The following is a 23,625-nucleotide window of genomic DNA, read 5'->3' as shown; positions in this document are numbered from 1 at the left end:
GGTTTGTTACGACTATGACATGTTGTGTAGCGAAGTTATAGAAAGTAGATAAATTTAAGGTTGAAGTACTCAGAATGTAGAGAGAGGAGGGTCTGAATAAGCCAGCCTTTCTGTGATGTCACTAGCTGCAGGTTTTAAGTTTGTGGCAGGCTCCCCAGCAGGTCTTCTTGTCTTTTTTCCTGGAGAGCCCTGAGCACGTCCAATGAGCTGGGACGTATGGTTGCCTGCAATGCAATGAACTGAGAATATGTGAGTGTTATCTTTTCTCCTTTAATCCCCTTTATGTTATAATTACCTTGTACATATTTACAATTGTCTCATTTGTTACATCTTTGTAAAATATTTTGATAAAGCACTGCCTACATTTTGTGGGGTATATTATTTCATGCCAGTTCTTTCTCCATGCTCTAAAAACGTACCCTAAGGCTTCTGAAGGGAATTTACGCTACTGTTTTGGGTTAGCTTCGGACCCGTTTAATCGAAGCTGGTGGCAGTAATACCGTGTACTGTGCAGGCCTTTGGGTGTCACTGTAGCGACTGCGGCTTGATAATTATTGTTCCTGCCTGAGCGGGAGTAGTTTATCGCGTCGCTGCAGCGTGCCCAATAGCCCGTACATAGCAGGCAGCCTTTCTGGTGACTAATTACCCTAGGTGCAGTACCTAATCTGACCTGCGGGTAAAGGGGGCGCCAGAGAGCTGCAAGTGTTAAGTGGAACTGTAAGCGGGATACATAAATCCCTGCAGTTCATGGTGTATTGAAGAGCAGTGGGATACCCAGAATAAGCCCCTGCTGTAAACTAAGAGGTCAATAGCCTTGTGTGTGTTTTTTTTTTATCACATGGTGGCAGTGGAGGGATAACTAAGATAAGCCCCCCTGCACATGTGATAGCCGTCTGTTGGTCTAAAGTCACCCCAATCCGTGACATATTGGTGACAGTGGTCAGGAATCCCTGTGGATTTTGTGACAAACTGCTGGCCGCGGCTAAGGGATCGTGACAGCGGTAAATCCAGGAGCCCCAGTGGGACGATAATGAAGGCAGAGGAGGCGGAGCCCGGCGCGCAGAGTATTGAGTGACAGCTGGGAGGTGTTTCTGTCCAGGGGAAAAGACACTCCCCCAGGTCTATTTCAAGGTATCAGGGACAAATTATAAAAGCAATTATTTCAGCGTTTGCAGGGACCCGAACTAAAAGAGCCCCTTTGACAGAATGCAGCATTAGTGCTGTACAAGGTGGCTCTTTTAGTTACAAACGACTGGGGGGTGACAAGTTCCCTTTAAAGAACTTCAGGAGAACAACAATGACATAAGTTAAAACAATGGATAAGAAAAAAATAATCAAGAGAAATCCAAGGCACTCACTAGAAATAGATTTGTTTTTATTCTGATATAAAGTGCAGGAGTTATTAGTGAAGGACTTAATACAAGTGGCCAACGTATGTTTCACCTCCTCAAACGCTTTCTCAGGGGCAACAAAATCAACAAATTGCTGATCAGTCTCTGCCCCTCCCTGTGACCTTATCCTGGATTTTATTGATGGAATGTCCTTCAGAATGACATCAGCACTAGCTAGTGATGAGCGAATATACTCGTTACTCGAGATTTCCCGAGCACGCTTGGGGGTCCTCCGAGTATTTTTTAGTGCTCAGAGATTTAGCTTTTATTGCCGCAGCTGAATGATTTACATCTTGTAGCCCGCATAAGTACATGTGGGGATTCCCTAGCAACCAGGCAACCCCCACATGTACTTATGCTGGCTAACAGATGTAAATCATTCAGCTGCGGCAATAAAAACTAAATCTCCGAGCACTAAAAAATACTCGGAGGACACCCGAGCGTGCTCGGGAAATCTCAAGTAACGAGTGTATTCGCTCATCACTAGTCAGCACCTAACAATAACCAAAAAAATCCATGTCAGCAAAAACTGCCACAAGTCAGCAGGTGTCCTGAGCATTTGTGTTAGAAAAAATTAACTGATGTTGAACATAAAATGGAATTAAATGGTCTTTCTGGTTGTATAATATCGGTAGTGTACGGCCAGATGCTTTTACAACTTTATTTCACAATCACATCCAGGCCCTTTTGTGATTGTTGTTTGAACTGCACTGATAATGGTGTTATATTAGTCAAAGTCCACCTGGTCCTCTCACTTTTCATGTCCTATAACTGTTCTTTTTCAGAAGGAATGTGTTCATACTTTAAGGAAAGACCGGTGATCATCACATACGGACTGCTGGCACTTTCATTTATCCTGGTTATTGTTCTCTTCATAGCTGTCCATTCTAAAAGTCAGTAACGTTTTTTGTTCATTCATTGTCATAGATTATATGTAGTGTATTTATCTGTACGCTATCCAATGCCTAACTATGCTATTTGTACATGAACCTCTCCACTTAGGTCATATTCGAGGTGTAACTTTAAAAATAAGGGCCACAAAGCAAAACATGTAACATGGAGACAGGGATTGTGTAGGTATGGGATCTGCGTCTGCACCGTCCTCAGGGAGAGACAGCCCATATATTGTAGATGTCAGTCTTCTGCAATAACTGGGATTAGCGATAACTCTGATCCTGAGGAGAGAAGGAAACCTCCAATGCTACTGATTATTTTAGCTATTGAACCCCTAAGATGCCATTGACACAAGTGATCATGGCCTCTAGGCGGTTAGACAGAAGGAGGAGTCATCCTTCTCTTAACCACTTGCTGTGCTACAATGAAATATTAGGGTGCCAATGGATTATTGTCTTGTAAACACAAAAAAGCCTTTTTCTGCTTGGATGTTGGTGGCCCCTAGGGTCCTGGGTTGTGTGTAGTCAGTGCTAGCTAGCTATACTTTAATTGAAGCGAATAAGGAAGATCATGTGACATACGTCTTCAGATGAAACGGAAACCCAAAAACATAGAGCGTGACTGTCAAGTCTCTTGACTTTTCCCACCACCTTCTATATTGGAATGAGTGCTGATTTCCTTAAAGGGGTTTTCCCACAAACAAAGTTAATTTTATTCAAAATTTTAATCAATAGATCTTGGAATAACAATATTTTCCTCAATTTAATGTTTTTACATAATATGTTCCTGTGCTGAGATAATCTTATAAATGTGCCCCTGCTGTGTACTGTGTAATGGCCGTGTCTGACCGTACAGGAACATGGTCTGATCATACCACAGCTCCTGGGCAGGGGGGGAGCAATAGAGAGTATACAGACATTACGGAACAGGATCACAGATTATTCTTTCTTTGAGGTAAAACATTGCCTACAAAGCACAGAAATAATAATCAGCTGTGATCCCATGCTGTAATATCTGTATACTCTTTTGCGTCCTCCCCTGCCCAGGAGCTGTGGTATAATCAGACCATGTTCCTGCACAGTCAGACACAGCCATTACACAGTACACAGCAGGGGCACATTTATTTTTTTCCGATTACATTACATTCCTTCCCTTTCAAGCCCTGCCGTGCGTCCAAACAATTCTTTCACATTTTGGATATCTGCGTACTCAGGAGAAATTGCACAACAAATTGTATGGAGCAATTTCTCCTGTTACCCTTATGAAAATGCAAAATTTGGAGAAAAAATAAGATATATGATGATATATGATTTTTTATTTCCACAGCTCTACGTTATAAACTTCTGTGAAGCACCTGTGGATTCAAGGTGCTCAATACACATCTAGATAAGTTCCATAAGGGGTCTAGTTTTCAAATGATGTCACTTGTTAGAGGTTTCCACTGTTTAGGCACATCAGGGCCTCTCCAAATGCAACATGGTGTCTGCAAATTATTCCAGCAAATTTTACATTCAAAAAGTCAAATGGCGCTCCTTTCCTTTCAAGCCCTGTCGTGCACCCAAACAGTAGTTTTCCCCCACATATGGGGTACCGGCATACTCAAGAGAAATTGCACAGCAATTGTATTAAGAAATTTCTCCTGTTACCCTTATAAAAATGCAAAATTTGGAGCTAGAAAGATTTATTTGGGAAAAATGTGATTTTTTTTATTTCTATGGCTCTACGTTATATACTTCTGTGAAGCACCTGTGGGTTCAAGGTGCTCAATACACATCTAGACAAGTTCCCTAAGGTGTTTAGTTTCCAAAATGGTGTCACTTGTGGGGTGTTTCCACTGTTTACTCACATCAGGGGCTCTCCAAACATGACAAGGCGTCCTCTAATTTTGCCAGCAAATTTTACATTCAAAAAGTGAAATGGCGCTCCTTCCCTTCTGTGCCCTGTTGTGTGTCCAAACAGTGGTTTTCCCCCACATATGGGGTATCAGCGTACTCATGAGAAATTGCACAACAAACTGTATGGTCCATTTTCTCCTTTTATCCTTGCGAAAGTAAAAAAAAATTAGGTCTAAAGGAAAATGTTTGTGAAAGAAAGTTAAATGCTTAGTTTTTTCATCCACATTCCATTAATTCCTGTGCAGCAACTGAAGGGTTAATAAACTTCTTGAATGTGGTTTTGAGCACCTTGAGGGGTGCAGTTTTTAGAATGGTGTCACTTTTGGGTATTTTCTGTCATATAAGCCCCTCAAAGTCACTTCAAATGTGAGGGTGAGGTAGTCCATAAAAAATGGTTTTACATATGTTGTTATAAAAATGAGAAATGGCTGGTCAACTTTTAACCCTAATAACTTCCTAACAAAAAAAAGTTTCAAAATTGTGCTGATGTAAAGTAGACATGTGAGAAATGTTATTTCTTAAGTATTTTGTGTGACAGGAGTCTCTGATTTAAGGGCATAAAAATTAAAAGTTTGAAAATTGCAAAATTTTCTACATTTTCTCCAAATTTCTGATTTTTTCACAAATAAGCACAGGTTATATCAAATAAATTTTACCACTAACATGAAGTACAGTATGTCACGAGAAAACATTCTCAGAATCAGTGGAATTTTTTGAAGCTTTCCAGAGTTATGACCTCATAAATTGACAGTGGTCAGAATTGTAAAAATTGGCCTGGTCAGGAAGGTGAAAACAGGCTTCGTGGTGAAGGGGTTAATGGCGCAAAAAAAAAAAATTACTGAATTGCATTTTATTTATCTGTTTCTCAAAAATTAGAATAAAAAGCCAATACAAAATGCTATGTACCCCCAAATGACAACAAAAAAACTTAATCTCATCCCACAAGAAAACAAGACTCTACTCAGACCTGACCAATAGAAAAATAGTAGCTGTCCATGTTCCTAGTAGTTCAGAGGTGTTGTAAAAGTAACATGACTCCCAAAAAACAATCCACTAAAATCCACGCTTGGAAAGCCAATTGTCCCCTGTGGAAAGTCGGCTTACTTATCTGCTCCTCGAGGTAGACACAGGACCACGTTTGGTTAAAGTGTCTGGGGGCTAAAGCAACATTTTTGTGGGGAAAATTAAAAGTTTTCATTTTTTTCTTCCACATTGCTTTAATTGTAAAGCCCTTAAAGTGTCAACAAACTTCTCGAATGTGGTTTTGAGCACTTTGAGCGGGTGCAGTTTTTAAAATTGTGTTATTTTGGGGCATTTTCTGTCACCTAGGCCCCTCAAAGTTATTTCATATGTGATGTGGTCCCTAAAAAAATGGTTTTGTAAATTTTGTTGGAAAAGTGAAACACTGCTGATAAACTCTTCTAACTTCCTAACGAAAAAAACACATTTTTCTAAAGTAATGCTGATGTAAAGTAAACATGTGGTAAATGTTATGTATTAACAATTTTGCGCCATATAACTCTCTAGTTTAAGAACATAAAAATAGAAAATTTGAAAACTGCTAAATTTTCATTTTTTTGATATTTTCATAAAAAGATGCCAATCATATCGGCCAAAATTTACCTGTAACATGAAGTAAAATGTGTCAGAATCAGGAATAATCAATCTCAGAATCACTGGGATATGTTAAAGCATTCCAAAGTTATTACCATATACAGTGCCACTAGTCAAAAATGAAAAATTTGGCCTGATCGGGAAGGTGAAATTAGACTTGGGGGTGAAGGGTTTAATTAACAGGGTTAGAAAATTAAAGCAGTCGTCTGACCAGTTGTCAGGAGCCAATAATGTTATTATATTCTATTGAATTAATCTTCTTTACTAGATTCCCAACCAGAACAGAAAGCTCTGGCCAGCAGGGACGACATGGTCAGCGTGAACATCACTGGTAAGATGCCATTGTCCTCCTGTGCTAATGTGTCCAGATACTGACCTTTGTCTTGTTTTAGTCATGTTTTTTGTTTTTTTTCTGAAGAATTTTTTTTATCTTTTGTAAATCATTATGGAAGTAACAATTAAGCTGGAGTTGTTAGTGCAGTTAGGACTTTTGCTTGTGACTGTTGTGATTATTTGTGTCATATGTATACCCCGTGCTTGATATTTTTTTTCCACTTTTGATGCCACTCCTCTACTGGATAGAGTTTATGTCTTTTTGTTCGACTTTTGAAATTTCTATATGTTGATTAAAACTTATTTGCGTAGCGAACCACACACAGGTTTCCCCCCGTTTGAAAAGTGTCGAAAACAAAAGTGCAAAAAATAGCAGAGGGTTGGAATTTATTGGCAAGATTGATCTTTTATGTGCCAATGGACTGGCACGAACGCATTGATTAATGCCTTTTTACTTTTACAAGAGAAAAATTGAGTAAAATAAGTGACTCAACATGTTTTTTTACTTAACCACAAGATGTTGTTCATTTCCTCTTTTGCAGTTAATTCGTTAATTGAAAAAATGAAAAATGTGGAGCAAGATGCAAAAAGTAAGAAACAAAACGTACAAAAGAGAGACTTGTCAATGTGTCAGGCATACAACACTAGAAAAAGGAGGTTCCTGACAACCATCGGAAAATAGACATTAACATATGTGAAAAGCTCCATTTTTTAAGTTGTTATCTGACCTATGAAAAAACATAAAAACAGCTAAAGTAAAAAATAATAAAAAAAATACTCACCTCTTCAATTACTCTGTTGCTTAACCCATCTTTTTACAAACAGCTGGCACTTGGTATACGACCAGCATAACTGCTTACTGGGGATGAGGAGATCGGTGAGAGTTCGGGTTCCGGTTCCTGACCTTTTTAAAAAGTTCAGCACGAAAAAAGAACAATACTCGAACGTCCACTTAAACCCGAAACCCATTGAAAGTAAAGGATTCCTGAAATGCTAAGAAAAATTCTCTTTCTCATTAGTGCAGGACACATGACTGCAGAGGCCACTAATTGACTGCAGTGGTCCGGTGTCAGCTGCTGGTAGTCAGAGACTTGGTTATCAACTGGAGCTTCTGCACTGAACTGGAGAGCAGAGTATTTTTTCATAACATATGGTGCCGTTTTTATTTTTTTTAAAGGCCAGGTAGCCCCCCTTTAAAGGGAAACTGTCTGCAGGATTTCGTTTATTATTATTATTATTATGATCTTTTAACTTAGCGCTATCCTATTCCACAATGTTTTACATACATACATTATCATCACTGTCCCCAATGGTGCTCTCAAACTGCAATCCCTATTGGCATGCCTCTAAAATGTGGAAGGAAACTAAAGTACCCGGAGGAAACACATGCAAACATGGAGAGAACAAACAAACACCTTGCAGATGTTGTCCTTGGTGGGATTTGAACTCAGGACCCCAGCTCTGCAAGGCTGCAGTGCTAACCACTGAGCCACTGTGCTGCCAAAATAGGGTCCTGGGTTCAAATCCCACCAATGATAAGAAGTTTGAATCTATGAGGGTACGCATCTGTGACTGTGACAGCGTTGAGCCCCCTGTATTCCACACAGAACCGGGTTGTCTGATATTTCTATGGTACAAACACTACGGGTGAGGCTCAAGCACTGCTGGATGTTTGGATGACCCCCAGCTTCAGCATCAAATCAATCTCCTGGCGCATGTGCTGCTGCATATCTAAGGACATTTGATATACTGAACGCCAGATTGGAGGGTGATCCCCGGCATCAACGTGATGGACAGCTGACTCTGTCCTTCTGGGCTTGTTGCTGAACAAAGGGGTGTAAGTTACTCACAGCTGGAACCGTTGGTCTGACAAGAGCTGGTTTCAAACCTTAACATCCTTGATGGTCCCACCCGCCCTAGCCTGGGCAAGCATATCCAGGAGGGTCTCCCCTTCACCTTCTTCCAGCACATTGTGTATGTGGAGGGTGCAGGCCTCTAGTTCATGATGTGCTTTCATCATGTTCACTTGGAATGCCTTCTGCCTTCACCGTGCGTGGTCCAGGGTGATAAGGTATGTTATGGCGTTGAGCCACTGGTGCACGAGGTATGGACCTTCCAAGACCGCCTGAAGCTTGTCCTGGGGTACCAGAACAAGTACCCACACCTTTTGACCCACATGGTAGGTCCTCTCACAAGCATTATGGTCATACCATTGCTTCTGGTTGGCCTGAGCTCACGTCATATTATCGTGCATCAGCTGCACCAAGGCCTGCATCTCAGCTCAAAGAGGGAAGATCCTGTAGAGGCCTGTGGAATCTCCCTTTAGGCAAATAGTAAGTGTGGGAAGTACTGCTCCCAGTCACACCTGTGGAAGTCGATCAACATCTTAGCATCTGCTTCAGGGTTCCATTGAACTGTTCCCACCAGCCTTTAGTCTGTGGGTGGTACTGGCTGGTTACCTGGTTAGTGATAATTTCCTGGGGAAAACCCATTCAGGATATAATCTCCAGAAAGGCGGTGGCCACCTTTCGGCCCAAATGGATGAAAATCTATCTCTTCCGAGTACCTAGTGGCATAGTCCACAGTCTACTTCCATCTGTATGAAGCATTTCACGGAGCTGCTGGGTGTGGACATCAGTCCAACCAGATCCACAGTTACCGCTCTTCAATAATGGGCAGAGTTACCAGTCGGGCTTTGGGGCACGACCCCGCCTTTTCCACCCTCTGAAATGTGTAGCATAAACAGCAGTAGACAGCCACATCAACCTCCATCCTTGGCTAGTAGAAATCTGGGCTAGTCTTGCCTTAGTATTAGTGATCTCTAGATGTCCAGCCATCGGAATCTCGTTTACAATCCACAACAACTGTGCCCTGATTGAACACGGTACCACTAACTGTTGTTCCCTAGGCTGTGTCTTCAGTGAACTCTGTTGAACCGTTACATGGTACAGCTGTCCTTGATCCCAACCACCCCCTCAAGGTCTAAGTCAGAGGGAGGGTGTGCTGCCTGCTCCTTGAGAGCTTTCAGGCTGTCGTCAGTTTCCAACTCTGCCTGAAGTCACTGACTAGAAGTGGCCAAAATAGATGAGACCAACACGTCTTCTGTCAGTTCCCCAGGGCTTTGGTCCTGGCCTCCATCTGACCCAGCAGCTACTTGGTTGGAAGGGAGGAAGCCGTCTGACATCCGAGAGGCCCTGGCACTACCAGTGCACGTGACAGCAGCCACATCTGCTGCAACTGCAGGTAGTGCCCGCTTCCCTGCTGCTTCTGACCAAGTCACAGGTCCAGACTGACTAACCTGGCCCTCTTGCATTTTGGTTGTGGAGGACCTCTGAAAATCAATACACATTTTATGATATTTACATGTAAGGCGAAGATTGAGTCATCATTATCATTAAGTAGATCAAAAAAAGATTGTAGTTCCGACCATTGAAGTACAATGCCAAATTCAAGAAATATAATCAATGTAACGTGCCCAAAATATGACACACAGTGATTCTGAAAGAAAAAGGTCTGTTTCCTACAGCCCCAGGGACAGGTTCGCATATGCCTGAGCACATGTTGCCCCCATAGCTGTACCCTGGAGCTGTAGGACATAGGCACCATTGAAGGTAAAAAGTTACGGCACAGGGTCAACACCAACAATTGAACCAGAAAATCCGCATGTGTTTGATCAAGATTTTTTATCTGTAGAAAATAGGAGACTGCTTGTAGGCCATCTTGATGTTTTATACATGTATACGAGGACTCAACATCACAAGTAGGTAATCTCGATGTATTTACATGTATTCTCCATTAAAGCACACATCCCAGACACTATAGACCTACCTGTAGGTGTGATGGCATTCTTGTGAATTTTCGGAAGAAAATACAGAGTAGGGTCAACTGTATCTGGGAACGTATAGAAGAGACCTGGGATCAGGTTTTGGTTGATGCATGTAGGATATCTGCGGAGACACCATCACGTGTTTCTCAACGCAAGCAGTGAATAGCCAGGCCTTTCCCCGGGAAGGAACAACCACGGGAAGGGCAGCATCCAATAAAGGAAAACATCCAATACAGGAAAACCACCTATGCCAAGCATGGTATCCATCCACAGACAGCTGTTTCGGGGTGTTTGCCCCTCATCAGTGTGGAGTAGGAATCTGGCTATTAGGAGCAGTGCCTAGTAAAAGGCTGTAAAGGCACAGATGATTGGCCTCGGGGAGACCAAAACATCCAACACTGCGGAGACACCATCACGTGTTTCTCAACGCAGTGATCCAGAACACTGCCCCCATCCCTTATGGGAAATATGCAAATGCATGTAGGATATCTGCGGAGACACCATCACGTGTTTCTCAACGCAAGCAGTGAATAGCCAGGCCTTTCCCCGGGAAGGAACAACCACATGAAAACATCCAATACAGGAAAACCACCTATGCCAAGCATGGTATCCATACACAGACAGCTGTTTCGGGGTTTTTGCACCTCATCAGTGTGGAGTAGGAATCTGGCTATTTCCTTTATTGGATGCTGCCCTCCCCGTGGTTGTTCCTTCCCGGGGAAAGGCCTGGCTATTCACTGCTTGCGTTGAGAAACACGTGATGGTGTCTCCGCAGATATCCTACATGCATTTGCATATTTCCCATAAGGGATGGGGGCAGTGTTCTGGATCACTGCGTTGAGAAACACGTGATGGTGTCTCCGCGGTGTTGGATGTTTTGGTCTCCCCGAGGCCAATCATCTGTGTCTTTACAGCCTTTTACTAGGCACTGTGTTGTGAATTTACTTTTTGGCTCCCTCTAGTGGCTACTAGGGATTTGACTCTGGGTATGTCTGTCATTCCTTTTATGCTCACCTGGGTCGTTAGGTCAGGGGTGTTGCTATATAAGCTCCCTGGACCTTCAGTTCAATGCCTGGCAACGTTGATATCAGAGCTAATCTGTAGTGCTCTTGTCCACTGATCCTGGTTCCTGCTTCATTAAGCTAAGTCTCTTTTTTTTGCTTTTTGCAATTTGTTTTTGTTTGCTATTTTTGTCCAGCTTGTATATAATCCGTATCCTGACCCTGCTGGAAGCTCTAGGGCGGCTGGTGTTCTCCCCCCGGGCCGTTAGACGGTTCGGGGGTTCTTGAATCTCCAGCGTGGATTTTTTGATAGGGTTTTTGTTGACCATATAAGTTATCTTACTATATTCTGCTATTAGTAAGTGGGCCTCTCTGTGCTAAACCTAGTTCATCTCTGTGTTTGTCATTTCCTCTTACCTCACCGTTATTATTTGTGGGGGGCTCGTATCCTACTTTTGGGGTCCTTTCTCTGGAGGCAAGAGAGGTCTTTGTTTTCCTCTTCTAGGGGTAGTTAGCTCTCCGGCTGGCGCGAGACATCTAGCGACCAACGTAGGCATGTTCCCCGGCTACTTCTAGGGTTGGCGTTAGGAGTAGATATATGGTCAACCCAGTTACCACTGCCCTATGAGCTGGATTTTTGTACTTCGCAGACTTGCTGATATCTCTGAGACCCTCGCCATTGGGGTCATAACAGTTTGCCAGGCCAGTATTAAATGTTAAATGCATTGCAGAAGTGGGATTATAAGAAAGAAAGCTCTGAGTTTTTTTTTTTCTCTCTCTCATTTTTTTTTTCTTTTCCCCTTTACCTCTGAGTGGCTTGTGATTGCTGCAGACATGAATGTCCAGACCTTGATTACAAGTGTGGACCAGCTTGCTGCTCGTGTGCAGGGCATACAAGATTATGTTACCAGAAATCCTAGGTTAGAACCTAAGATACCGATTCCTGAACTGTTTTCCGGAGATCGATTTAAGTTTAGAAATTTCAGGAATAATTGTAAATTGTTTTTGTCCCTGAGACCCTGTTCCTCTGGAGACTCCGCTCAGCAATTGAAAATTGTTATTTCTTTTTTACGGGGCGACCCTCAGGATTGGGCTTTCTCGCTGGCGCCAGGAGATCCGGCATTGGCTGATATTGATGCGTTTTTTCTGGCGCTCGGTTTGCTTTATGAGGAGCCCAATCTTGAGATTCAGGCAGAAAAAGCCTTGCTGGCTATGTCTCAGGGTCAGGACGAGGCTGAGGTGTATTGCCAAAAATTTCGGAAATGGTCCGTGCTGACCCAGTGGAACGAGTGTGCATTGGCTGCAAATTTTAGAAATGGCCTTTCTGAAGCCATTGAGAATGTGATGGTGGGTTTTCCCATTCCCACAGGTCTGAATGATTCCATGGCCCTGGCAATTCAAATTGACCGGCGGTTGCGGGAGCGCAAAACCGCAAATTCCCTCATGGTGTTATCTGAACAGGCACCTGATTTAATGCAATGTGATAGAATCCTGACTAGAAATGAGCGGAAAATTCATAGACACCAGAATGGCTTGTGTTACTACTGTGGTGATTCTGCACATGTTATCTCAGCATGCTCTAAGCGTCTTACTAAGGTTGTTAGTCCTGTCGCTATTGGTAATTTGCAACCTAAGTTCATTCTATCTGTAACTTTGATTTGCTCACTGTCATCGTATCCTGTCATGGCGTTTGTAGATTCAGGTGCTGCCCTGAGTCTTATGGATCTGTCATTTGCCAAGCGCTGCGGTTTTGTTCTTGAGCCATTAGAAAATCCTATCCCTCTTAGGGGTATTGACGCTACGCCATTGGCAGAAAATAAACCGCAGTTTTGGACACAGGTTACCATGTGCATGACTCCTGAACATCGGGAGGTGATACGTTTTCTTGTTCTGCATAAAATGCATGATTTGGTTGTTTTGGGGTTGCCATGGTTACAGACCCATAATCCAGTCTTGGACTGGAAGGCAATGTCAGTGTCAAGTTGGGGCTGTCATGGAATTCATGGAGATTCCCTGCCCGTGTCTATTGCTACTTCTACGCCTTCGGAAGTTCCGGCGTATTTGTCTGATTATCAGGATGTCTTCAGCGAGTCTAGGTCAAGTGCATTGCCTCCTCATAGGGAATGTGACTGTGCAATAGATTTGATTCCAGGCAGTAAGTTTCCTAAGGGAAGACTGTTTAATCTGTCGGTACCTGAACATACCGCGATGCGTTCATATATCAAGGAGTCTCTGGAGAAGGGGCATATCCGTCCTTCTTCTTCCCCTCTTGGTGCGGGATTCTTTTTTGTGGCTAAAAAAGACGGATCTTTGAGGCCTTGTATTGACTATCGGCTTTTAAATAAGATCACTGTCAAATTTCAGTATCCTTTGCCGTTGTTGTCAGACTTGTTTGCCCGGATTAAAGGTGCCAAGTGGTTCACCAAGATAGACCTTCGTGGTGCGTATAACCTTGTGCGCATTAAGCAAGGAGATGAATGGAAAACCGCATTCAATACGCCCGAAGGTCATTTTGAGTACTTGGTGATGCCATTTGGGCTCTCTAATGCACCTTCAGTTTTTCAGTCCTTTATGCATGACATTTTCCGGAAGTATCTGGATAAATTTTTGATCGTTTATCTGGATGATATTCTGGTTTTTTCTGATGATTGGGACTCGCATGTGGAGCAGGTCAGGATGGTTTTCAAGATTTTGCGTGAAAATTCTTTGTTTGTTAAAGGCTCAAAGTGTCTCTTTGGTGTACAGAAGGTTCCCTTTTTAGGGTTCATTTTTTCCCCTTCTGCTGTGGAGATGGACCCAGTCAAGGTTCGAGCTATTCATGATTGGACTCAACCCTCGTCAGTTAAGAGTCTTCAGAAGTTCTTGGGTTTTGCTAACTTCTACCGTCGTTTTATCGCTAATTTTTCTAGCGTTGTTAAACCGTTGACGGATATGACCAAGAAAGGCTCTGATGTGGCTAACTGGGCTCCTGCTGCCGTGGAGGCTTTCCAGGAGTTGAAGCGCCGGTTTACTTCAGCGCCTGTTTTGTGCCAGCCTGATGTCTCACTTCCCTTTCAGGTTGAAGTGGATGCTTCGGAGATTGGGGCAGGGGCCGTTTTGTCGCAGAGAAGCCCTGGTTGTGCTACTATGAGACCTTGTGCCTTTTTCTCTAGGAAGTTTTCGCCGGCTGAGCGAAATTATGATGTGGGCAATCGGGAGTTGTTGGCCATGAAGTGGGCATTTGAGGAGTGGCGTCATTGGCTCGAGGGTGCTAAGCATCGTGTGGTGGTCTTGACTGATCACAAAAATCTGATGTACCTCGAGTCTGCTAAACGCCTGAATCCTAGACAGGCCCGCTGGTCATTGTTTTTCTCCCGTTTTGACTTTGTGGTTTCATATTTACCAGGTTCTAAGAATGTGAAGGCCGATGCTCTGTCTAGGAGCTTTGTGCCTGATGCTCCTGGAGTCGCTGAACCTGTGGGTATTCTTAAGGAAGGAGTTATCCTGTCAGCTATTTCTCCAGATCTGCGACGTGTGTTGCAGAGATTTCAGGCTGGTAGGCCTGACTCTTGTCCACCTGACAGATTGTTTGTGCCTGCTAAATGGACCAGCAGAGTCATTTCCGAGGTTCATTCCTCTGTGTTGGCAGGGCACCCGGGAATTTTTGGCACTAGAGATCTGGTGGCCAGGTCCTTTTGGTGGCCTTCCTTGTCAAGAGATGTGCGGTCATTTGTGCAGTCCTGTGGTATTTGTGCTCGAGCTAAGCCTTGCTGTTCTCGTGCCAGCGGGTTGCTCTTGCCCTTGCCTGTCCCGAAGAGACCTTGGACACACATCTCTATGGATTTCATTTCGGATCTTCCGGTGTCTCAGGGCATGTCTGTCATCTGGGTGTTATGTGATCGTTTCTCCAAGATGGTCCATCTGGTTCCTTTGCCCAAACTGCCTTCCTCTTCTGATCTGGTTCCTGTGTTCTTCCAGAACGTGGTTCGTTTGCACGGCATTCCTGAGAATATTGTGTCGGACAGAGGATCCCAGTTTGTTTCCAGGTTCTGGCGATCCTTTTGTGGTAGGATGGGCATACATTTGTCGTTTTCGTCCGCTTTTCATCCACAGACTAACGGTCAAACGGAACGAACTAATCAGACTCTGGAGGCGTATTTGAGGTGTTTTGTCTCTTCTGATCAGGATGATTGGGTGACCTTCTTGCCGTTGGCTGAATTTGCCCTTAATAATCGGGCTAGTTCTGCCACCTTGGTTTCGCCATTTTTCTGCAACTCTGGTTTCCACCCTCGTTTTTCCTCGGGACATGTGGAGCCTTCTGACTGTCCTGGGGTGGATTCTGTGGTGGATAGGTTGCAGCGGATCTGGAATCATGTGGTTGACAACTTGAAGTTGTCACAGGAGAAGGCTCAGCGTTTTGCCAACCGCCGCCGCGGTGTGGGTCCCCGACTTCGCGTTGGGGATTTGGTATGGCTGTCTTCTCGATTTGTTCCTATGAAGGTCTCCTCTCCCAAATTTAAGCCTCGATTTATTGGTCCTTACAAGATATTGGAGATCCTTAATCCTGTATCTTTTCGCCTGGATCTTCCGGTGTCGTTTGCCATTCACAACGTATTTCATAGGTCCTTGTTGCGGCGGTACGTTGTGCCTGTGGTTCCTTCTGCTGAGCCTCCTGCTCCGGTGTTGGTTGAGGGCGAGTTGGAGTACGTGGTGGAGAAGATCTTGGACTCTCGTCTCTCCAGGCGGAGGCTTCAGTACCTGGTCAAGTGGAAGGGCTATGGTCAGGAGGATAATTCCTGGGTGGTCGCCTCTGATGTGCATGCGGCCGATTTAGTTTGTGCCTTTCACGCCGCTCATCCTGATCGCCCTGGTGGTCTTGGTGAGGGTTCGGTGACCCCTCACTAAGGGGGGGTACTGTTGTGAATTTACTTTTTGGCTCCCTCTAGTGGCTACTAGGGATTTGACTCTGGGTATGTCTGTCATTCCTTTTATGCTCACCTGGGTCGTTAGGTCAGGGGTGTTGCTATATAAGCTCCCTGGACCTTCAGTTCAATGCCTGGCAACGTTGATATCAGAGCTAATCTGTAGTGCTCTTGTCCACTGATCCTGGTTCCTGCTTCATTAAGCTAAGTCTCTTTTTTTTGCTTTTTGCAATTTGTTTTTGTTTGCTATTTTTGTCCAGCTTGTATATAATCCGTATCCTGACCCTGCTGGAAGCTCTAGGGCGGCTGGTGTTCTCCCCCCGGGCCGTTAGACGGTTCGGGGGTTCTTGAATCTCCAGCGTGGATTTTTTGATAGGGTTTTTGTTGACCATATAAGTTATCTTACTATATTCTGCTATTAGTAAGTGGGCCTCTCTGTGCTAAACCTAGTTCATCTCTGTGTTTGTCATTTCCTCTTACCTCACCGTTATTATTTGTGGGGGGCTCGTATCCTACTTTTGGGGTCCTTTCTCTGGAGGCAAGAGAGGTCTTTGTTTTCCTCTTCTAGGGGTAGTTAGCTCTCCGGCTGGCGCGAGACATCTAGCGACCAACGTAGGCATGTTCCCCGGCTACTTCTAGGGTTGGCGTTAGGAGTAGATATATGGTCAACCCAGTTACCACTGCCCTATGAGCTGGATTTTTGTACTTCGCAGACTTGCTGATATCTCTGAGACCCTCGCCATTGGGGTCATAACAGCACTGCTCCTAATAGCCAGATTTCTACTCCACACTGATGAGGAACAAACACCCCGAAACAGCTGTCTGTGGATGGATACCATGCTTGGCATAGGTGGTTTTCCTGTATTGGATGTTTTCCTTTATTGGATGCTGCCCTTCCCGTGGAAAGGCCTGGCTATTCACTGCTTGCGTTGAGAAACACGTGATGGTGTCTCCGCAGATATCCTACATGCATTTGCATATTTCCCATAAGGGATGGGGGCAGTGTTCTGGATCACTGCGTTGAGAAACACGTGATGGTGTCTCCGCGGTGTTGGATGTTTTGGTCTCCCCGAGGCCAATCATCTGTGCCTTTACAGCCTTTTACTAGGCACTGCTCCTAATAGCCAGATTCCTACTCCACACTGATGAGGGGCAAACACCCCGAATCAGCTGTCTGTGGGTAGGAGTGCCTCTCGGCCTTTTGGCTGCGATCTTGTGTCGCAGTCAGAGGGTGCGAGTGTTTCTTTGCAGCGTGCTGCTAATTTTCGTCTGCGATATTCGTATCGGCAGTGAAGACTGAAGATGTTTGTCAAGAATACGATTCGTTTGGTCGTGGAGGATGGTGCCAAAAACAACGTGGTGTATGTGGTTCGTGACCTGCTGGAGGGAAAGGCTGGAGCTCATCGGACTGACATTTTCAGTGTGAATGAATTTCACAACCAAGGTATATATGACGTAACCTTTGTGAGTGAGCCTTGCTGTCTAACTGTCTTCGAGTGGTTAAGAAGCCATGATGGTGACCCCTGCCTGGGGGGAGTGCGGGTGGAGCCTTTGTTTGGGCTCATGGAGAAAGTAGTGACTGTAACCGTGTACAATCCTTACACAGAAGTAAGGCTGCTGGAGCAGTTCCTGGCTCGGTACTGCGAATATGTAAAAAGTGGAGAGAAACAGAGAAATTGTTTGGGCATTTTTAATTGTAAATATGTGTTTCGTGTGAAACTGAGGAAAGACCCAAGCTGTTTGGGAGGCTTTACCCATCCCCCGGCGAACTTTTCAGTGGCGGGTCATAGGGGCTTTCTGTCGTATGCAGGGCAGCCTCTATACTGCAGGAAGTGTTTTCAATTTGGGCACTTACAGAACACATGTGAGAAGAGCATGGTTTGTCGTAACTGCAAGCAAGAAGGCCATACAGCGGCTCAGTGTCCGATGCCACGTGAATGTGACCAGTGTGGTAATACAGGGCACCTGTATAAGGACTGTCCATATGGTGTGCCAAGGAGGCCAACTAGAGAGGAGGAGAGGCGGGAGGAGGAAGAAAAGAAACGTAGGGAGGAGCGGAGGCAGGAGGAGGAAAAAAAGAGAGAGGAGGAGGTTAAGAAACGGGAGGAGGAGAGGAAGCGGGAGAAAAGCGAGGCATCTGCGCAGCAAAGCGCTGAGGTAATTCCGCCCTCCATGGTTGAGAGACGGCGGGATAGACGGCAGGAGGACAAGGAGGCTGAAAGGAGGAAGGAGGAGCTGGAGGACAAGTTATTCTGGAGAGCTGCAAAGCAAGAAGAGCGTGCTATGGTTAAAAATAAAAAGAAAAAAAAGGAAGCCCCAGTTACCAAAGATGAGGAGTTGGGTGGTTTGATGGATTTTGACACTTCTGGGGCGGAGGAGATGGCTGCGTCGTTGATTGTTGATTCTGATCCAGAAAGCATTGGCGTTTTTTCCTCAGAAGAGGAGCCTGGAGGTCGAAAGTGTCCCAGGGAGGGTGGTGGGGAAATCTGTGATGAAGGTGGAGGGCCCCAGAGGAAGGCTGGGCAGAAGAAGGCGCGTGTGGAGGAGTGTATGGAGGTCAGCGGCTCTGAAAGCTGCTCAGCGCAGATGGTGGAGGAGGACAGTGGCAGTGCTGTGTAGATATGTGCTATTATTTCAGTAGCTAGGTGGTTTTGTATATAGCATTTGCCTTTAAAATTTTTTTTTTTTTTTTTTTTTTTTTTCCTTTTGGTTTGTTTTTCATGTAAGTTGAGTAATGTCATGTTCGTAGGTTGTTTTTTTTAGTATTTTTTTGTGTATGTAATGGGTTTTGTACTCATATCACAAAATGTGAGGGTCTTTAAAAGCAGGTGGCGGCGGGCAGCCATTTTGGATTTTTTTGCAACCCAGAATGCAGGAATTTTTTGTCTGCAGGAGTGTGGGATTGTGGATGGTGTGAAGGGGAGTGAATGGCCTCATGGTGCGTCTGTGTGGTCAGGGAGTGCCTGTAATAAAAATGATGGTGTGGGTTTTTTGGTGAAGGGAAATGATGTGAGTTTGTGTGACTACATGGTGATTGAGGTTGGAAGGTGTGTGTTGGCTAATTTTGAGTTTAGAAATGTTCGTTTTTGCATTATTAATGTATATGCTCCTGTGGATAAACAGGAGCGTAGAGTTTTATTTGAAAAAATTAAGTTTTTTATTCCAGGAAGAGTGCCTGTTGTGATAGTGGGTGATATGAACTGTGATGTGGGAAGTGTGAATGTGGATGCGTCAGGGAAAGTGTTAATGGATATGGTGAGTGATTTTGGTTTAAAAGATATGCAGCGGGCATGCAAGATAACTCCGTTGTTAAATACGTTTTTTTCTGACAGTGGGAGGGTGGAGTCTAGGTTGGACTATTGTTTTGTTTCAAAAAATCTGATTCCTGTTAGTTATGCACAGGAGAGGGTGTTTTTTTCGGATCATGTGTGTATGAAGTGTGAATTGGATTTGCATGTTAATGAGGTGGCTGGGAAAGGTGTGTGGAAGTTGAATGTGAGTTTGCTGGAAGGAGGGGGGGTGAGAGAGGAGTATGAAAGACATTATGCAGAGTGGTGTGGGTGCAGGAGTGATTTCAGAAATGTGTGTGAATGGTGGGATTGGGTTAAATGGAAAACCAAGAGTTTTTTTAAAAAACTCGGGTACAAGTGTGCGGCTGCAAAGAGAGAAAGGTTTGTTTTTTTAAATGCAAGACTGAGTTTGTTGTATAAGTTGAGGGCGGGAGGGATGGATGTGAGTGAAGATTTAGTGAAAGTGAAAAAAGAAGTGAATGATTTTTTGTTAGAAAGAGGGAGGAGTATTGTGTATAGGGCCAAATTAGAGAATTTGGAGAAGAATGAGAAGTGTTCGCGGTTTTTCTTTAAGAAAGTTTTTGGGAAGAGACAGAGTATGAGTGTTTTGAATGGGATGGATGGAAATGAAGTTAGTGGCGCGGACTTGTGTGAGGAAGTGGCAAAGTTTTATGATGATTTGTATGCTGTGAAATGGAGGGATGAAGGTTTGGAGGGTGAGGTGTTGAGTGTTTTGGAAAATAGTTTGAATAGGATAGAAAGGGAAAGTTTGATGGGTGAGGTGACGGGTGAAGAAGTATGGAAGGTGGTGTGCAGTATGGCGCTGAATAAAACACCGGGGGAGGATGGTTTACCGGTGGAATTTTATCGTGTGATGTGGGATGTGATTGGGAAGGATTTTGTGGATGTATGTACGTATATGTGGGCGAATGCAGAGGTGGCAAATGGTATGCGTGCAGGGGTGGTTGTGTTATTGCCAAAAAAAGGTGATTTGAAAAATCTAAAAAATTGGAGGCCGATCACATTGCTGAACTGTGATTATAAGATTTATGCGAAACTTTTGGCTAACAGGATGCGTGGTGTGGTTGGGAGTGTGGTGGGTGAGGAGCAATGTTGTGCGGTACCTGGAAGACGAATACATGGAAGTTTGTGTATGTTGAGAGATTGTTTGTGGGACTGCATGAATCGTAAGAAAGGGGTGTATGTGTTGAGTTTGGATTTTGAGAAGGCGTATGATAGATTGGCGCATGGTTTTTTGTTTAGTGTGTTGGTGAAGATGGGTTTTCCTTCTGAGTTTGTTGAGAGAGTGAGAAGTTTGTATAAGAATATTTACAGTTGTGTGTTGTTGAATGGAAATGTGGGGAGGAGAGTAAATGTATTTTCGGGTGTTCGGCAGGGGTGTCCTTTGTCCCCTATCGTTTTTATTTGCGCAATTGAGCCTTTGTTATGTTTGTTAAGAAAAGATAAGGTGATTCGGGGTGTGCAAGTACCCGGGGGTGGGGGGAGAGAATGGAAGATGAGTGGCTATATGGATGATGTGTGTGTGCTGTGTGATTCAGAGTGTTCGGTACGGCGTGTGAAGTTGTTGGTTTCTATGTTTTGTGGAGCATCTGCTTTTAAAGTGAATTGGGAGAAGAGTGAGTGTAAGAATTTTGGGGGAAGGAGTCTGAGCGATGATGTTGGAGTGAATGTGGTGAGTGGATCGATAAAGGTTTTGGGTGTGAAATTTTCAGAGAAATTGGATGGAGAGGAAAGCTGGGTGGATGTGAAAGAGAGAGTGGAGCGTAAGTTTAATTTTTGGAGTTTGAGGGATCTTACGTTTTTTGGTAAAATTTTAGTTATTAAGAGTGTTGTGTTACCTATTTTTTTGTATGTTGCGATGGTGTTTCCACCAAGCCACATGTGTATTAGAAGATTAAATAGGGTTTTGTTTGTCTTTTTTTGGGGTTCATGTATGGAGCGTGCGAGGAGAGAGATTGTTATGAAGAGTTTGGATAAGGGGGGACTGGGTTTCCCAAATTTGAATGTTTTTTTCGGCGTGAATATTATGGTGTTTGTACTAGGTGTGATTAGGATGGATGGGAAGTATGCATGTATGTGCAGGTTTTTGTTTGGAAATTTCTTGTTTCGTTTGAAATGGCATGAAAGAGATCTTAGGAGCCCAGTGGCTTTTGAGGTTCCTGTGTGGTATGTGTGGGTTTACAAATTTCTAGTGAAGTATGAACTTTGTGATGTGGATGTGAGATTGTTAGAAAAGAAGAAAGCTGTATATAAGATGATTGAGTGTAGAGAGGTGGAATGTGACATTATTGTAGGACGAGCCCATAGGCTGTTCTTGCCAGATTTTAAAATGGTAAGAGGGGATGATGTGCAGAAAGTATGGAAGAAGGTACGTGTGAATGGTATGACAAATAGGCAGAGTGAGATTGTATGGCAGTCATTGCATGGGGTGTTGCCAGTGAGGGAGTTTCTGAAAAATCGGGGTTTAGTGAGGAGTGAGAGGTGTCCGAGGAGTGGATGTGGTGGGAGTGAGAGTGTGGTGCATTTGTTTTGGAATTGTCAGTATGCTAGAAGTGTGATTGCAGGTCTGGGTCGTTTGTGTAAGGAGCTGTGTGAGGTGAATCTGTTGTCTTTTGAGCTCTTTATGTTTGGATTGGGTATGTGTGGGGAGAAGGAGAGAGTATTGTGGTTGATGATGGCATGTATAAAAGAGGTTTTGTGGGATGTGAGGAATGTGTATGTGTTTAAAAGGAAGGATATTGAGGTTAAAAACTGTATAAAAATTATTTTGGGAAAATTGTATTTTTGCTTTGTGTGTGATCAAAGGAGGAGAGGGGAGGTGGATGCAGAGGGAATTTGGAAGACTAAAAAGTGGAAACATTTTGTTAATGTATCTTGAAGTGGTTTTTGGTTGTTAATTAAAACATTTTTTGTGTGTTTTCCAATGATGATGGGAATGGCGGTGGCACTAAGTGTGTGGCACGCTGTTTTGGGAGATGAGTTCCTTATAGTTTTGGTTACCTGACTGTGGAACTTCCCATCTGAGGGGAAAAAAAAAAAAAAAAAGAAAAAAAAAAGCTGTCTGTGGATGGATACCATGCTTGGCATAGGTGGTTTTCCTGTATTGGATGTTTTCCTTTATTGGATGCTGCCCTTCCCGTGGTTGTTCCTTCCCGGGGAAAGGCCTGGCTATTCACTGCTTGCGTTGAGAAACACGTGATTGTGTCTCCGCAGATATCCTACATGCATTTGCATATTTCCCATAAGGGATGGGGGCAGTGTTCTGGATCACTGAGTTGAGAAACACGTGATGGTGTCTCCGCGGTGTTGGATGTTTTGGTCTCCCCGAGGCCAATCATCTGTGCCTTTACAGATTTTGGTTGAGACATGCTTGAATCTGATGTAGAGCATGCCCAAAAGGATTCAAGCAGTGTTGAAGTAGAGATGAGTGAATTTGATCGGGTCCCTGCTTATTCGGCAAGCTACAGTGCTGACCGAATAAGCTGCAGAGGGAACCCAGATACATGGAGTGCGCCGGCTGATCAGATGTTCCGCTCTGCAGCTGCATGTGTTGCAGCTGTGTCACAGTCACGGCACATACATGGAGAGCCTGTGTGCTGTGACTGTGACACAGCCGCAACACATACAGCTGCAGAGCCGAACAGCACTTTTGCTTGCCGAACAAGCAGGGACTTGATCAAATTCTCTCATCTCTAGCTGAAAGCCAAAAGTGGATTAACAAAATAATAAAAATTAACATTTAGATTTTTAGGAGCAAATCAGTAACAATGCAGTGACATAACAAGAATCTGCATAACTAATCATATCTACATATATAATCGCCAGTTGGAACTTCCGTCTGCTTTCCCCGAATCCCATAAGGCACTGCGGCAGTGTCACTTGCACCTGCACAAGTGACATTCACGTCATCGCTATTCCTGCGCATGCTCAGTAGCAGCCACAACTGTAAGATATGTTGGAAAGCGCAAACGGTGTGAGACATGTCCGCTGCTCCTCTCAACACCACTAGGCACACACAGATGTTCATTTCACCGCACTCCCTGTTATGATCCTTAGTGGTTGAGGATCACAAATTACTCCAGCTAAGTAACAAACATAGGACAAGCTCTAGGGAGGTGGCAAACTGGACTGACCGCAAATCTGAACCTATCCAAACACACTAGAAGTAGCCGGTGAACGTGCCTAAAAATCCTAGACGTCTCGAGCCAGCCTGAGGAACTAACTACCCCTAGAGAGAAAGAAAGACCTCTCTTGCCTCCAGAGAAATAATCCCCAAAGATATAAAAGCCCCCAACAAATAATAACGGTGAAGTAAGAGGAAAGCACATACACAGGGGTGAAAGCAGATTCAGCAAATGAGGCCCACTAATACTAGATAGCAGAAAATAGAAAAGGGAATCTATGCGGTCAGTAAAAAACCCTTACAAAATATCCACTCTGAGATTTCAAGAACCCCCAC

The 23,625-nt window shown here is 44.1% G+C and overlaps 1 protein-coding gene across 3 annotated transcripts in view; it reads left to right on the top strand.

Moving 5' to 3' along the window:
- LOC143773299 (hepatic lectin-like) overlaps positions 1–23,625 on the top strand; it is a 52,274-nt gene that overhangs the window by 5,359 nt on the left and 23,290 nt on the right. The window contains exons 1-4 of one of the 3 annotated variants that reach the window (XM_077260783.1): positions 230–249; positions 2,177–2,284; positions 6,063–6,125; positions 6,670–6,717. In XM_077260783.1, coding sequence (XP_077116898.1) covers positions 2,182–2,284; positions 6,063–6,125; positions 6,670–6,717 — 214 coding nt within the window. In that variant the 5' untranslated portion in view covers positions 230–249; positions 2,177–2,181. Of the gene's footprint in view, positions 1–229; positions 250–2,176; positions 2,285–6,062; positions 6,126–6,669; positions 6,718–23,625 lie in introns of those variants that run through there. The other 2 variants (XM_077260781.1, XM_077260782.1) reach the window with 2 other exon arrangements.

The sequence above is a fragment of the Ranitomeya variabilis genome, chromosome 5 (genome assembly GCF_051348905.1).
Source record: "Ranitomeya variabilis isolate aRanVar5 chromosome 5, aRanVar5.hap1, whole genome shotgun sequence".
NCBI classification, from domain to species: Eukaryota; Metazoa; Chordata; class Amphibia; order Anura; family Dendrobatidae; genus Ranitomeya; species Ranitomeya variabilis.
This window is presented reverse-complemented; position numbering and strand designations above follow the sequence as displayed.